This window comes from Tenrec ecaudatus, chromosome 1 (assembly GCF_050624435.1).
Source record: "Tenrec ecaudatus isolate mTenEca1 chromosome 1, mTenEca1.hap1, whole genome shotgun sequence".
Lineage (NCBI taxonomy): Eukaryota > Metazoa > Chordata > Mammalia > Afrosoricida > Tenrecidae > Tenrec > Tenrec ecaudatus.
In genome coordinates this window covers 160,910,482-160,925,886 of record NC_134530.1, presented here as the reverse complement: position 1 = coordinate 160,925,886, position 15,405 = coordinate 160,910,482, and the positions used below count along the sequence as shown (strand labels likewise).

Here is a 15,405-nt window from a genome sequence, read left to right as displayed (position 1 = left end):
CAGTGAATGTGCTATCGGGAAATGGAGCCGTCAATACGGAAAGAGAGAAACCAAGAAGGAATTCCGTGGGACTGGATTGGGATTGGCAGTATGCGGCGTGTATGCTTCCCCTGTTTGCTCTTATAAATCGTGTTGTACTGAATAACTGACGGGCGTTCTCATTTGCCCACACCGTGGCACGTTCCTCTCCAGTGGTTCATGGGAAATCATTCATTGTACTACTCTCGCGGTTTTTCTGCAAGCTTGAAGTTACCTCAAAACAAAATACCCATCTCCCTAAACTGCCTCAAGAGCTCACACCCATTCATACTGCTTGCCTCAGGAGGGAACTGGGTAGTTGGAGGTTCCACCGTCTACTCTTGTCGGCCTTTTGAATGTGGCCGGGTGGCTGTCGTAACGGGGTAAAGGGTTGTAGGAGCCTATGGCTTGCCCAGAGGAGCCCTGGTGGCACTGTAGGTTAGACAGGGGCTGCTAACTGCCAGGTCGGGCTCAAACCCAACAGCCGCGCCCTGGGGAAAGAGGAGGCTGCCTGCTCCCATCACGCTCCAGAGTCTCAGAAACCCTATGAAAGCGCTGTCCATCCCCATCTGCTCCACAGCCGGGGGAAGGCTTACACAAGATGAGAAGCTCCCGTTAAGAAAAGTTTCGTCATTTGATCTCCCTTTTGAGACACTTTGTGCTTGATTTAGCTTTTAATATTTTCTGTGGGGTTGGTTTTTTTCGTATTGGGGTTTCTCTCTGTTGCATGTGGTCACTGTTGGTAGCCTTCTGGGCTCTGTTATGTATTTTTCTCTGTGTTTCAGTATATGAAAGCCAGGATAGGTGAATCTATAGAGAAAATAACTAGAATAAGTGTTCTTGGGGCGGGTATGGTAGGGGAGATAAGGGGGGCCCAGGGGGAGCTGATATCAAGGTGTTCAGGAAGGAAGAAAATATTTTGAAACTGATTGTGGTAGCAGTTGGCCCACATTGCTTTCTAGGACTGAACTGTGGAATGGTATGATGTCTGGATGGTTTGGGAAGATAAAGAAGGCCATTTGGGTACACCAGTAAATATTTACTATTAAAAAAGAGGAAAAAGGAACCCACCTTTCCCCGATGTCTGGGAGACCTGGTCCCTCCCAGCAGGCGTCTCTGGTGGCACTGTCCCCACCGTGAACACCGTACCGTTCCCAGCTCGCGCTCCAACAGCCTGTGTTGGGAGGGGCTGCGACAGCCTCGCCTCCATCGGCTTCGGGTTTGGATACGTTGGCTGAGATACCAGTGTTTTTGTCCATTTTCTTTTTTATTTACGGGCTCTCAGATACACAGATTTGCCCTTGATTTAGGACACACAGGTTTGAGTCCATGAGTACTCACCCGTTGTCGATTCTGATCAACATCAACGGTAGGGGACAGAGTAGGACTGCCCCCTGGGGGCCCCAAAGCAGTCAGTCTTAGAGAAGCAGATGGCCTCGTCTGTCTGCTGCTGAGCGGCCATGCGCCTGAGCCTCTTTGCCACCAGGGCTAGTTGCTACCTGAATGGCCACCTTGTATTTGCCTGCCTTCATTCCCTACTGTTTTTATGCATTTAGTTAATAATCAACCCCAAGTGCCTCCCAACAAACAAGAACCCAAATCCTAATGTCTTCTACATGCCCTCCTTTAAGCCCCACAAGAACTGCAACCCAGAATTTATTTTCATTCTTTGTCTTGTCATGTTGTCCGCGTTACTACTATATATACATACACACGCGCCTACCTAAAAATCAGTGTGGCACGAAGGAGGGGCTCGAGGAACGTGCGTTCAAGTCCATCTGTGTCTCACAGAGGAGGTGCGGCGTGTTCTTCTGGAGCTCTGTGTCCACGCCGCGTTCTGCTACCCGAGGCTCAGCCATGTTGTCGGCGGTGTGGTTCACTCACATGACTGCTGTATCGAGGTAACACCGCCCTGGGCGTAGCATCTGATGCGCTCTAACTTCCTAAGGCAGGAAGAGGAGAATCAGCAGCAGTCCAGGCTGCATCTCATGAAGCAGAGGTCAGACGTGCCTCCACCTTCCCATTTCTTTACCATTTCTGAGCCTAACCATGTCTACCACCCCACTCTACTGCCTCTGCTGGGTGTGATCATTCTTTGCAGTGGCTAAATACCGTTTCTGCCAGACAGCCCTAATCTCAGGGCACTCGGCTCTAGCTGTGTGGGTCAGCAAGCCTAGGTTCCCCCAACAAAATGCCCAAGAAGCACCTCACTCAAAGCAAGCCTCCTTCCTGAAGGCACTATTTTCATGCTCGGTCAGTCAGGAAGCCCACCACTCTGCTTCTGTGCTCTTGTTCTGCCGCCCCCTGCATCTCACCTTCCCTCCCGTCACACCACTCTGTGACATGGATCAAGGCCTTTCATTGTGCAGGGTCTTGAAGTCCAAAGGCAGCTTGACACTCCTGCCTCTTCTTTCTTAATGACAGTGAGATCCATTTCCCTGCTTCTGAGATGGCTCATTTTAAACCCAGTCGGATGGCAAAACTGACCAATCCCCAGCTAGAGATCTACCTTATTTGCATGATCCCACCCCAGCTGGATGCAGTGGGCCATATTAATGTTATTACCCAGCTCTCCGCTTCCCCTAGCGAGCCTCAAAACCCTTCATGTGTGCACAGCCACACCCAGGCGCTTGGTAGGAAATACCAAGAGCCCTAGTGCCTCTGTGGGGTACGCATTGGTCTACTAACTGCAAGGTTGGTTCATCAAGCCCGCCAGCTGCTCCATGGGAGAAAAACGAAGTGGCTTGATCCCATAAAAATGCATTCTTGGAAGCCCTCTAGAGCAGTGGTTCGCAACCTTTCACACAGCTCCTCGTGTGGTAGGGACCCCCAACCGTAAAGTTATTTTCATTGCTACTTCATGATGGTCATTTTGCTAGGGTTATGAATCGGGCAGCCCCTATGAAAGGATCCTTTGACCCCCAGAGGGGGGTTGAGAACCACTGCTCTCTAGGATCACTGCACATTGGGATCATCCCTACGGCAGTGACTTGGGTTATGGCTAGGAATTCACTGTACCACGATCATTTGTTGTTTACCTGTAGCTGTGCCACAGTGGGCGTGCCCTCTCGCCCGGTGGAGGGGCCTGTGGGGGGGGGGGGGTGAGGGGGCTCCTGTAGCATTTTCCCTCATGTCACTCAGTGAGACACACAGGCAAGAACTTGGCACATTCTTACGAGTAGAATTTCACCATTGTGGGTGGGTTGGAAAGGGGGAACTGATTACAAGGATCCACATGTGACCTCCTCCCTGGGAGATGGACGGCAGAGAAGGGGGGGGGGAGACTCTGGATAGGGCAAGATATGACAAAATAACGATGTATAAATTACCAAGGGCACATGAGGGAGGGGGGAGCGGGGAGGGAGGGGAAAAAAAAGAGGACCTGATGCAAAGGGCTTAAGTGAAGAGCAAATGCTTTGAGGATGTTTGGGGCAGGGAATGTGCAGATGTGCCTTATACAATTGATGTATGTATATGTATGGACTGTGATAAGAGTTGTATGAGCCCCTAATAAAATGTAAAAAAAGAGGGGAAAAAGAATTTCACCATTATAGGGTATGTGCATGTTCAGCTTTGCAAGGGATATTGGATTGATGTGTAAAGTTGTATCAAATCACACTCCCACAGGCAATATGAAATTCTTTTGATCCCAGTCATCTCCAGCAACTGATAAAGTCAAACTTCTTCATTGTTTCAATCAAAAAGTTATAAATTGTTACCTCCTCGTGACCTTGAGTTGTGCTTCGCTGGTCACATGTAGGCTTGCCGATCTTCCTAGGTTTATGGACCAGCTGTATGTCCTGTTTGTCTATTCAGTCTCTCTCTTTTTAAGTTTTATTGGCACTTCGTCCACATGTCATACAGTTCAATAGTTCAACCATATCAAGAAGAGTTGTACAATCTTTACCACAATCCATTTTAGAACATTTTCTTTTTCCTTGTACTCATTGTTATTCATGTTTTTTTTCCAATGTTCATGTTTTTTTTCCAATGTTGGCAGAAATATACCCAATGAAACATTCTCCAACTCAACAACTTCTACATGTATTATTCACTGTCGTTGACTATACTCTTTCTGATGTACAACCATTATTGAGACCCCTCTCCAATTGCTCCACCGCCATTCCCATGAGCTCAGTGCCCCTAAGAAAGACTCTTCCTCCTCCACCCCTGGTCACCACCACAGGTCAGCTCTGCCTTCTCTTTTTTCTTATGAGTGGTTTTCTTGATATAATATTCACATACCATACACTTCCATCGTTAAACTGCTTTTAAAAGTAGTTGCATATACATCATCACAATCAGTTCTAATGCTCTCTTCCCCCTCCCACATTCATTGATTGCTCCCCAATTCCCCTCGCCCCAGCCCATTCCAGATAAACCACTGCATCGGTTATTGTCTCTACGCATCCACTCCTGTGCTTCTTAAACTAGGAGACCTAACAGAAACAATAAAAACAAAATGAAGCCGAAAGAAGGAAACAATAATAATATACAAATAAAGCATAAGAAAGAAAAGACCACCAACAATATTTAAAAAGCCAAAGAAGAAATTTCTGCCTTGGAGCAATCAAGAAATATTTGAGCCAAAGCAAATGCAAGTTCAGTCAAGAGAGAGGTCAAGTATGGCATCACACCATGGTTCGATCCTCAGTAGTCTGTCTGATGCTGAAGCTGGGCGGGTCCCTGTTGGTGACTAGAGGGAGTCTGCCGGGGTCAGCCTCTTTTGCTGTTTATTCTCTCTTATCCTCTCCTTGCCGATTTGTGGACGTTCTTTATGTAGTTTATGTTAAATCACTCCTTATATCCAGTAATAAGTTGTCGGTTTCTTGTAAGGTATATTACCGATAAACAAATGTTGTTCGTGTGGATGCAGTCACGTTCTTTTTTCTCTGTATGAGGAGCGCTCTGTGTCTTACATAAGAAGTTTGCTTTTCCTCTTAAGTACCAGCTATTTTCCAGGCATGAATTGCCTCCACGGCTTCCAGGACAACTCCATTCCGGGCGATGGGTTGTACCTGCAGCCTCACTGGGACTGTTCACTATCATCAAAGGACCAGATGGCTCGATTTTAATGTTCCTGTCCTCTACTTCCTATAAGGTTTATTTGGACGTGGAAACAGAATCAAGGAAGCAGGCTTTATTGAGAAGCTTGCGGGCAGGTTCACCAACTCAGGGTATGGAGCTATTGAAGCCGCGCCAGGAAAAAATCCTGGTGGCGTTTTTATGCCCACTGCTGGCAGGCACAGCTGGGGAGGATCTGCACACACAGGTGCTTCAGAAGGGAAAAGGACGTTGATCTTATCTATATGTCAGTGACGGGTGGAGCGGCCATATCTTCAGAAAACATTCTGGCTTTGGGACAAGCTGGTTCCGGGAATTTGGGGTTGAGCAGGGGAGGGGAGGTCAGTTAGGGGGCAGTCTTGAGAGCTAAGATGGAGGTGCTGGACTCAAAATGGAGTCTGTTATGCCAAGACCGGACACTCCCCTCTCTCTAATGGCAGTGCTAATGAACCCTGAGAGGGCCGGCTGAGAGTGAACTGCTTGCTCAGGGTGAAGTCACGCAGGACTGTGATAGTCAAAATTTGATTCTTAACTTGACTGGAGGAAAAGAAAATAGAGTGAGCAAACAGATGGAAGGTACAAATATGAATCTATATGCATCTATTTCTCTTAGAGTAGCACCATGAGACGGAAGCTGGATGACTTACAATTGTCTTCTCTTGTTTTGCTTGCGCAGGCTTATTTATAAAGCTGGACCCTGGGAAAAGTTTAGTATGAAAGCCCTTCCGGTAAAATCCTCACCTTTCTGCCTAACGCCCACCCTCAGCAAGAGGAAGCTGTTGGCTCCACTCGGGTCCCTTCTCACCCACTGCCAGACGCCCCAAGCGAGAAGCCTGCTAACACCAACAGCGTTCCTGGACAGCCTCCAGGGACCTGACCCCCGACCCCGTGGGCACAGAAGCCCCCCTGAGAAAGCTGCAGCAACATTCTGTGCCCCCTAAGGATGAGTATCTAGACTTTCCCCCGAAATTTGAACCTACTCCCTATGGTCCTGCCAGCCGGAGGTCTGCACCACTGTAGCCTGCAGGAAAAGTTTGTTTTTAAAAATGTTCCTGCTCCTGTCGACGTGGGCACACAAGAAGAAAGGAAGGAATGTGTGGGTGAAGGCATGTCTCCATATGCGCACATAGTAAATGACAGTGTTCCTTTCTTGTATCTGAACAAACACGTCTTTTGGGCTAGTTTCGAAATGGTGTGGCGGAGGCACCTGGCCCCTGCAATTCCGCAAGGCAGTGGGAGGGGAGTCTTGGCAGCAGCAGCAGCAGCAGCAGCAGCAGCCCAAGGCTGATCCCTGTGTGCTGGAGGTCAGGCATCCCTCCCCTCACCAGCCCTTTTACCAGTTGCGACACTGTCACGTCTTCATCAGTGTCCACCATTTTACCTTGCTGGTTTCTAATATCCAGTACAGTGGCTACACACAAACTCACCAACACAATTCATGGGTAAAGGGTTTAATAAGAGAGTTAATAAATTGTAATGCCAATGCTTGAGTCGTTTCGTACCAAGACGTCACAAAGTTTCAGGCCTGCTAATAAGTGCCCAGAGGGGCACACCATCCTGCCCTGAGCCTCAACCCAAAGGCATTCAGCTCAAACTCTGTAGGTCAGCAAGCCCAGCCCCCTCAATTAAGTGTGCAGAGGCAGCCCACTCTAAACCAGTCCCACCCAAAAGCAGCCAGCGTGGGTTGGGAAGACCATCACTCTGTTCCCTGCTCTGGGTCCTGAGTCTGCCGCTGCTCCTCCCATGGTATAGTCATCTGGATCCAGGAGGTTCACTGCAGGGATTGCAAGTCCACATGACAAATTCCACTCCTGGCTCTTGCTGGTGACGACATCCTGGCAGGGACAGAAAGGTCTTCTGCACTATGTGCTAAGGGAATGAACCTACGGCCCATGAACAAAGGATTCTGTCAGCACTGGCTTGGTAAAGGCCTCCTCCTTAAAGCCAGACCCCAGTAACCTTCTGGCACAAGATTGTACTTGAGAATTCTGAGACGTGCTGACCCAAATCAGCCCAGATAAAACTGAAATGTGGGAAACAGAACCAGGAAGAGATTGTATGAGGACAAACTCAACATTCATCCATTCAGGAGTCAGGCAGGCCAGGGCTCCAGTCTCCTAAGTGAGAGTTATTCCCCATGATGGCCCCCATAATACTGCCAAACTTAAGGTGCTGTTTGCAAACACATGGTCACTCTTGGAGATCAACTGCTTGAAAGTTATCCGCCTAAAGGTTGTCTGACATCTAAGGCAATCAGACCCTACTGTCTGTCCCACCCTAAGTACAGATTGATAGATTGTTCCCAGCAAAAGAGCTCAAAGACACTTACCGTCAAGCCAACTCAGATGATCAAGATTAGACTGCCATTTGACTCTAGAGCCTGCCCATCTTGGTGTATATGTGCCTTCCTGTCACCTGTATGGCTCTTGTGTAACCCCTTCCTGTTACTTGTGGGCTCACCGAGATTCTAGAATCTCATGAGACTACATTACTCTCTGCTCAGACATGGCTCCTGAAGGCATGATTAAGGAGGTGAGCCCTTGCATGCTCTATCTTGTCTGATCTCTCTTTACCCCTCCATGGCACAATGGCCCCTTGGACCCACTCGGTTGTGGAGACGCTGGTCCCCCACACTGAAAACGATGCTGTGTGAGACCCAAGGACGAGGTGAGTAACTAATAAGCCAGTCTGCAGAGTGCCCCCACTCCCGGGCCCCCCCTCCCCTGTGAGAGTGCCCTTAAAAGCCAGGCGCGTGTCCCTTGACAACAGCCTCCTCTTCAGGAACTCATGATGAGGGATCCCCTCCCCGCCACACCCACACAGTAAAGTGTATCTTATCTGTGCTTATGGAAGCCTTCTCAACTCAAAGGAACCTGCTTCATTTCTCTTGAAGTGACTCTGCCTTAATAAACGTGTGCCTTAACTCTGATGCTGTGTGTGTGTGTGTGTGTGTGTGTGTGTGTGTGTGTGTGTGTGTGTGCCTTCTCTCTAGACTAACAAGCCCTACGGGTTTGGAGCTTCCTCGTTCCCCCACCCTTCAATACCTTCTAGAGTCTCTCAGAGAAGGAATACGTGACAATTCAGGCTCAGGAGCTCTCCGAGAGCAGTTCTTTGATCATAACAACCTCTTTTTGCCATCTGTCACCAGGCCCTGCTCAGGCAAGAGTTAGAAAGCTCTAGTTCTGACAAGTGCCCAGAGGCATCCTACTCCACTTGTGAGCCTAGCCCCCAGGTGCTCAGCTCTCGCTCTGCACGGGCAGATCCATGGTGCCACCCGCCGCCACCATTTCTCTGCCGCTGTTTCCTGCTGTCTTGCACCATCTCTGATGTCACAGCTCGCGCTCTGTCTCCTGGCTCACAGATCCTTTGGACCCTGTGTCCAAAGAATATACTCTCTAACTAGCTCATCATGGGGATGAGGTTTCCCTCTTAGCTCTGGGGTTTGCTCACTTTTGATCCTAGCTAGATGGCAGAATTGAAGAACCCCTTGTTAGAGATCCATTCACCTTATTTGCATGGTCCCACCCCCACAAAGGCATCATGTACTTTACATTTTCATCAAGCTATGCCAGAAGCCTCTGGTTTTGCAGTCCCGCTTCAGTGCCTGGGTGGACATGACAGTATAGACAGTCCTGCAACTGGTTGAGGCTAGTTCCTGCAGGAGTGGAGCTGATGTTACAGATTAAGCCAGTGGCTGCCTTTAAATTGCTCAGGTTGGATTCTTATCAACACAATATCATCACTGGTGGAGCTTAGATAAGCCTGAAAAGTGAATGGGGAGGGGGTGGGGGTAAACGAATGTTCTGGAGAATACATTCTGCTTCCAAATACAAACGAGGTTCTGAGTTTCCATTTCTTGCGTGTCTTTACTCTCTTTGAAAGCTTAGGTTGAAAAAAAAAAAGAAAGCTTAGGTTGAATCATGAAATCACCCATTACAAAGGTTAGATGAATTCTGACAATTTCCTATGGCTCAGCCTCATAAATTAGGGCCAGCCTTGTGGGACTCTCACCCTGATCCATCTCCCAAAGAGCAACTGGGCGGCCTCTGCTGCCAGAGCAGACTGACGGAGATGACCGAGCCCAAGGAAGGCCCAAGTCCTGGAAGCTGTGGTCTCTGGGCTGCCAGAAAGGCCCCCACGGAGACCCCTCAGTTGAGCGTGGCAGTGCCTTCCCTCTAGAAACTGGGAGGACTTGGAAAGTGCCCTGGAAGGGGCTGGGCTCTGTCAATCGTCCCCTCTCTTCCCAATCTTTCATCCAATCCTGAAGCCTTGGGACAGCATGCTTTCTGTGGAAACCCACCCACTAAAGCCCACCCCACGGAGCCCTCTCAAATGCACAGCCGCCCTGTGGACACAGAATTATCCCTCTGCATGTTCTTTGTCCTTTGACAGTTTTATTGGCACTTCATCCACATATCACACAGTTCAATAGTTCGATCATATCGAGTTGTACAATCTTTACCACAGTCAATTTTAGAACATTTTCTTCTTCCTTGTACTCATTACTATGTAATTTTTTTCAATTTTGGCAAAAACATACAGGACAAAACATTCTCCAGTTCAACAACTTGTTACATGTATAATTCAGTGCTATTGATTAAACTCTTCATGTTGTACAAGTATTACTGATATCCCTCTCCAACTTGTTCCACCACCATTAAAATGAACTCTATGCCCCCTAAGCAAAAATGCTTCCTCCTTCCCATCCCAGGAACAGAATCAGGCAAGCCTGAGGGAATGTCGGTTCCAAGATTCAGCTAGAAAGGGTGGGGCTTCCATCTTACTTCTCCTCTCCTTGGACCACTTGCTGGACAGGTGGAAGAAGAGCAGGCCAAGGGCACCCTGTGGAGAAGCCAGGTGGGAAGGACAAGCCTCCAGAGCCTGTCAAGTCTCCAGAGAGAGACGACAGCCCTGACCAACAGCTTCACTGAACCTCCTGAGGGACCCTGGGCCAGAGACATCCAGCTAAGGTTCTTCTGGATTCTTCAGAAACAGTGTCAGACAAGACATTTCAAGATGCTAAAAGTAGCTGCCATAATGTAGACATCAATCACTGCCCTGGGGCTAATGCGAATTCACAGCAACCCTATAGGACAAGGAAGAACTGCCCCTGCAGGTTTCCAAGACTAACTTCGTGGGAGGAGAAAGCCTCATTTTTTCTCCTGAGGAGCAGCTAGTGGTTTTGAACTGCTGACCTTGCGGTTAGCAGCCCAACACAATCACTACGCCATCAACATTAGTGTAATTGGTGAGCAATAGATAACGGATAAAGGAGACTGTTGTTAGTTGTAATCGATTCTGGATTAGGGGTTAAAATTACTAATTTATAAGTTATTAAGTGTTCATGAGTGGGGGGGGGGAGGAGGAAGAGGATGGAAAAAAGGAAAATGAGGAGCTGATTCCAGGAACCCAGGCGGAAGGCGAATTTTGGGCATAATGAGGGCAACAAATACATAGGTGTGCTTTGCCCAATTGATGTATGTATGGATTGTGATAAGAGTTTTATGAGCCCCAATAAAATGACTTTTTAAAAGAATAAAGATATGGTCATGCTAAAAAAAAGAGAAGCATTTCAATCTTGTGCCCTTGAACATGACATATACAACAATTCATAAGTAGGTCCTGGTTTGTTTCTTATGCTAAGTGTAACACCAATATGTCTCAGACATTCTATTCATTGTCCAGAGAAGGCCCTGGCAGAAAGCTCTTAAAATCAATTAGAAAATAAAATGATATTGATCTTTTGAGAAACAAAAATTACTAATGTATTGGTGATCTCAAACTATGCCATTCTACCCTGAGTCGGGAGTGTCCCTGAAGATTCTTATGTAGCAAATGTGCAAGTCTTTGGGCTGTGACCCAAAATCTCGGTAGTTCAAAAGCACCTGCCGTTCCGAAGGAGAAAGAGCTTTCTACTCCACGAAGAGTTCCAGTCTCGGAAACCCACAGGAGCAGTTCTCCCCTGTCCTATAGGGCCACCCTGAGTCGGAATCGCCTTGATGGCAGCGGGTGCGTGAGTTTGTTTTCCTGTTTCCTGGCTGTGCAGGAAAGCTGAAGCACACTGTTGAAACACCATTAGGGGAGGGGAGTTGGTATCAAATAAATCACAAATTGGAAAACCAACCGTTCACTATATTTGAAAAATAAAACCAATATTGAGACTCCCAGTTCCAGAAACGAGGTGGGTTTATTATTTATTATTTCTCTGTTTCTTAAGAGAGGATTGAATATAGCAGAAGGCTCACATGTTCACTCACTGAATATACAAATTCTTTTTTTTAATCATTTTATTGGGGGCTCATACAACTCATCACAATCCATCCATCCATCCATTGTGTCAAGCATATTTGGACATTTGTTGTCATCATCATTCTCAAAACATTTTTCTTTCTACTTCAGCCCTTGGTATCAGTACCTCAGTTCTCCCCTTCCTCCCCCACCCTCCCTCTCTCACATACCCTTGATAATTTATAAATTACTACTATTTTTTTCATGTCTTACACTGTCTGATGTCTCCCTTCACTCACTTTTCTTTGGTCCATCCTGCAGGGAGTGGGTTATATGTAGATCCTTGTGATTGGTTTCTCCCCCACCTTCCCCTCCCCCTCCTGGTATCTCTACTCTCTTTATTGGTCCTGAGGGGTTCATCTGTCCTGGATTCCTTCTGATTCCAGCTTTGATCTGTACCGGGGTACATGCTCTGGTCTAGCCAGATTTGTAAGGTAGAATTGGGATCATGATAGTGGGGGGAGTGGGGAGGAAGCATTAAAGAACTAGAGGAAAGTTGTATGTTTCATCCTTGCTACACTGCACCCTGACTGGCTCGCCTCCTCCCCGAGACCCTTCTGTAAGGGGATGTCCAGTTGCCTACAGATGGGCTTTGGGTCTCCACTCTGCATGCCACCTCATTCACAATGATATGATATTTTGTTCTTTGATGCCTGATACCTGATCCTATTGACACCTTGTGATCACACAGGCTGGTGTGCTTCTTCCATATGGGGCTTTGTTGCTTCTCAGCTAGATGGCCACTTGTTTATCTTCAGGGCTTTAAGACCCCAGAAGCTCTCTCTTTTGATAGCCAGGCACCATCAGCTTTCTTCACCACATTTGCGGGTCTTTGTCTTCAGCGCTCATGTTGGGAAGGTGAGCATCAGGGAATGCCAGTTTAATAGAACAAAGTATTCTTGCATTGAGGGAGTAATTGAGTGTAGGCCAATGTCTATCAGTGACCTTAATACTAAACCTAGACATATATGTATATAGATCTATTTCCCCATCATCCTATATAAATATATTTACATTTGTGCATGCCTGTATTTATACCCTCTATAAATGCCCTTTGCCTCCTAGTCCCTTCCTCTATTTCCTTTTACTTTCCTCTTGTCCCACTATCATGCTCAGCCTTCATTTGGGTTTCAGTAGTTCCTCTCAGTTACAGTGTCCTTGATAAAGCCCCATCAGGCCTCCTACATCCTCCTCGCCATCAATTTTGGATCACTTGTTGTTCCCTTATCCCTGGGTTTGTTAACACCCACTTCCTTTCCCCCACGTCCTCTTATCCCGCGTCTCCCTGGAACCGTCAGTCAGTCCCGTTGTTTTCATCTCCAGATTGTTTATCCTGCTGTATTAGTCTGGGTATTTTAGAGAAACAAATCCACAGAAACTCATATGTATAAGAGAGTGTTTTATATAAAGGGTGAATGCGCATCAAGAAAACATCCCAACCCAGTGCTGCCCAAACCCACAAGTCCAACATTAACCCATATGTCCAACACCAATCCACAAAGTCCTCCTCCATCTCACAAAACACACACTATGATGCGACTGCAGGAGGAAAGCAGAATCAGCGTGTAAGCATTTCAATGCTGGCAGGGGTCTCCACACAGCAGCTCCAGCACCCAGGGCTACATCGAGATGTCTTAGAGGAAATGAGCCTTGCCAGCTGAATCAGGGAACTGGCTAAGGCAGCTGCACCCTGGTCCGACCATCAGAAAGCAAGAAACCTGAAAACTAGAAAGGTGAGGCTCACAGAGCCATTTCTCTCTCTGCCCGCCAATTAACCCCACATGTGTTTATCAGCCAAGTTGGCACAATAAACTTTGACTAACTCAATCCATCCCTTGCCAATTTAGCGCCTTAATCCTATAATCCTGTGAATATGATCCCCCACCTATGAAAGTTGGAATCCACTTCATGTCTTTATCCCCTAATTTTGGGTATCCAATGTATATACTGCCCACTTACATCAACCCAGTGCTCTGAGGAGACAATCATATTTTTCAACATGAAGAAAGTTTCATTCCGGTTGGAAGCTTGTGAAATCTGCATCCATAAGCAGAGTCAAATCCGGACAGGCCATCCATAAAGTCAGCAACAATATACACGAGGTCACAAACTCAAAAATCTCCATCAGGTTGGGTTCTGGTCAACTCAATGTGGGCTGCCTCACTCAGCCTCCACAGGGTGCCCATTGGTCGCCTTGGCTTTACACTTTGGGCTCTCACCAATACTCAACAAACCTAGCTCCCGCGTGCTAGGTCATGAACTTTCGACCAGTCAACCCACTCATTTTCTGCTTTTTTTCCCCTGTAAACCAAGTCCACAGGTGTCAGTGGCCAAACTCAACCCATCTCTTTATTGCTGCATTTCTCCCACTTCCACTCAACAAGTAGATCCAGGTGGTCACCTAGCAAGCATTCCAGCCTGCTCTCAGGCTCCCTTTAACATTCAGTCCTAGAGGGGAGGTTTCTTCCTGGTTCCAGCTTTTTTCCAACTTCTGACAAAGACCATTGGTTCCTGAGTACTTTAAAGCACTGGGTGGGGTTTATCTTTTCAAAGCTTTCTTTGCAGGCGTGGTCTAAACCCATCTCAAGATCAAGTTTTAATGGCTGAAAGCAAGTGGACTTACAAACTTTCTATTTTCCTACTTCCCATATGTTTCCCCGAAAACAACCAAGTAAACAGTGTGACTTTATCTGACCTCTGGCTAGACAAAGATGAAAAACCACCATGAGGGAGAGGTCAAACGAACATTTATCCATCTTATGATTTGTTTCTCCTGTGCCCCACTCCCAAGATACCATAATGTGTTAGTCTGGGTACATTAGAGAAACAAATTCACAGAAACTCATATGTATAAGAGAGTGTTTTATATAAAGGGTAAATGTGCATCCAAAAAAAAAAATAACCCAACCCAGTGCTGCCCAAACCCACAAGTCCAACATTAACCCATATGTCCAACACCAGTCCACAAAGTCCTCCTCCATCTCACAAAACACACACTATGATGCCGGCTGCAAGAGGAAAGCGGAATCAGTGAATGTGTAAGCATCTCAGTGCAGCTAAGTGTCTCACACAGCAGTTCCAGCACCCAGGACTGCATCGGGGTGGGTCCATGCGGCTTCTCCTTGGGAATATCTTGCAGGAAGTGAGCCTTGCCAGCTGAATCAGGGAACTGACTAAGGCAGCTACATCCTGGTCCGACCACCAGAAAGCAAGAGACCTGAGTAGAAAGGTGAGGCTTACTGAGCCATTTCTCTCTCTGCTCTTCAATTAACCCCACATGTGTTTATCAGCCAGGTTGACACAATAAACTTTAACTCACCCGCCCATCTTATCTAGATATACCTGTAGAGATAATAATATGCATTAAAAAGCAAGAAATATCTAAAATATCTTTTAAAAAGAGAAATGTCTAAATTTTGGAGAGGCATAGCTTCTAATTCAAACCCTCTCCCTTCCCGTTTCAGTTGTGAAATCTTGTCCGTCAGGCAAATCACCTTCCGTTCTTCCCTCCACAGCCGTGCGAGCTTTGGGGTAATTGCAGGGAAGGGTCTCTAAGAGGAACAGGACCGAGATATCAGTCTTCAAAGGGTTTGAAATGTATCTGGACATGCAGGAGTGGCGCGGGGGCTATCAGGGAGGGGAGCAGGCAGAAAATCAGAAAAGGCCAGTGGAGAGCACAAGTCAGGGCGGGGCGGGGGTGTGGAGTCAGGGCCTTGAGGTGACTGGACTCCCAAACCAGGACCCTTCCGCCCTTTGGGTGGCCGAGTCTGCATGCCAGTGAAGTGGCCACTTGGGTCACCACAGCGACGAAGGCTGTCTGTCTCTGGAGCATCACAGCAGGGGAGACTTACTGTGGCTGGGGCATTTCCTCGTCTTCCCTGACCCACAAGGCATCTCTGGTGGCGCTCCAAAGAAAAGCCGCCCCTACTGCTTTCTAGCCAGGGACAAGGCCTGCTCCATCGTAGTCCTCAGCTCCCGGCTCTGGGACACAGGAGGACAATCTTGGCATGGGTGTGGTAGGCACCCCTCCCTGCA

At 47.5% G+C, this 15,405-nt stretch overlaps 1 protein-coding gene across 1 annotated transcript in view; it reads left to right on the top strand.

The window, feature by feature from the left end:
* THEM4 (thioesterase superfamily member 4) overlaps window positions 1–10,385 on the top strand; it is a 35,593-nt gene extending 25,208 nt beyond the window's left edge. Inside the window, exon 6 of the mRNA XM_075562169.1 lies at window positions 5,759–10,385. Coding sequence (XP_075418284.1) covers window positions 5,759–5,799 — 41 coding nt within the window. The 3' untranslated portion in view covers window positions 5,800–10,385. The remainder of the gene's footprint in view (window positions 1–5,758) is intronic.
* Window positions 10,386–15,405: the final 5,020 nt, after the last annotated feature.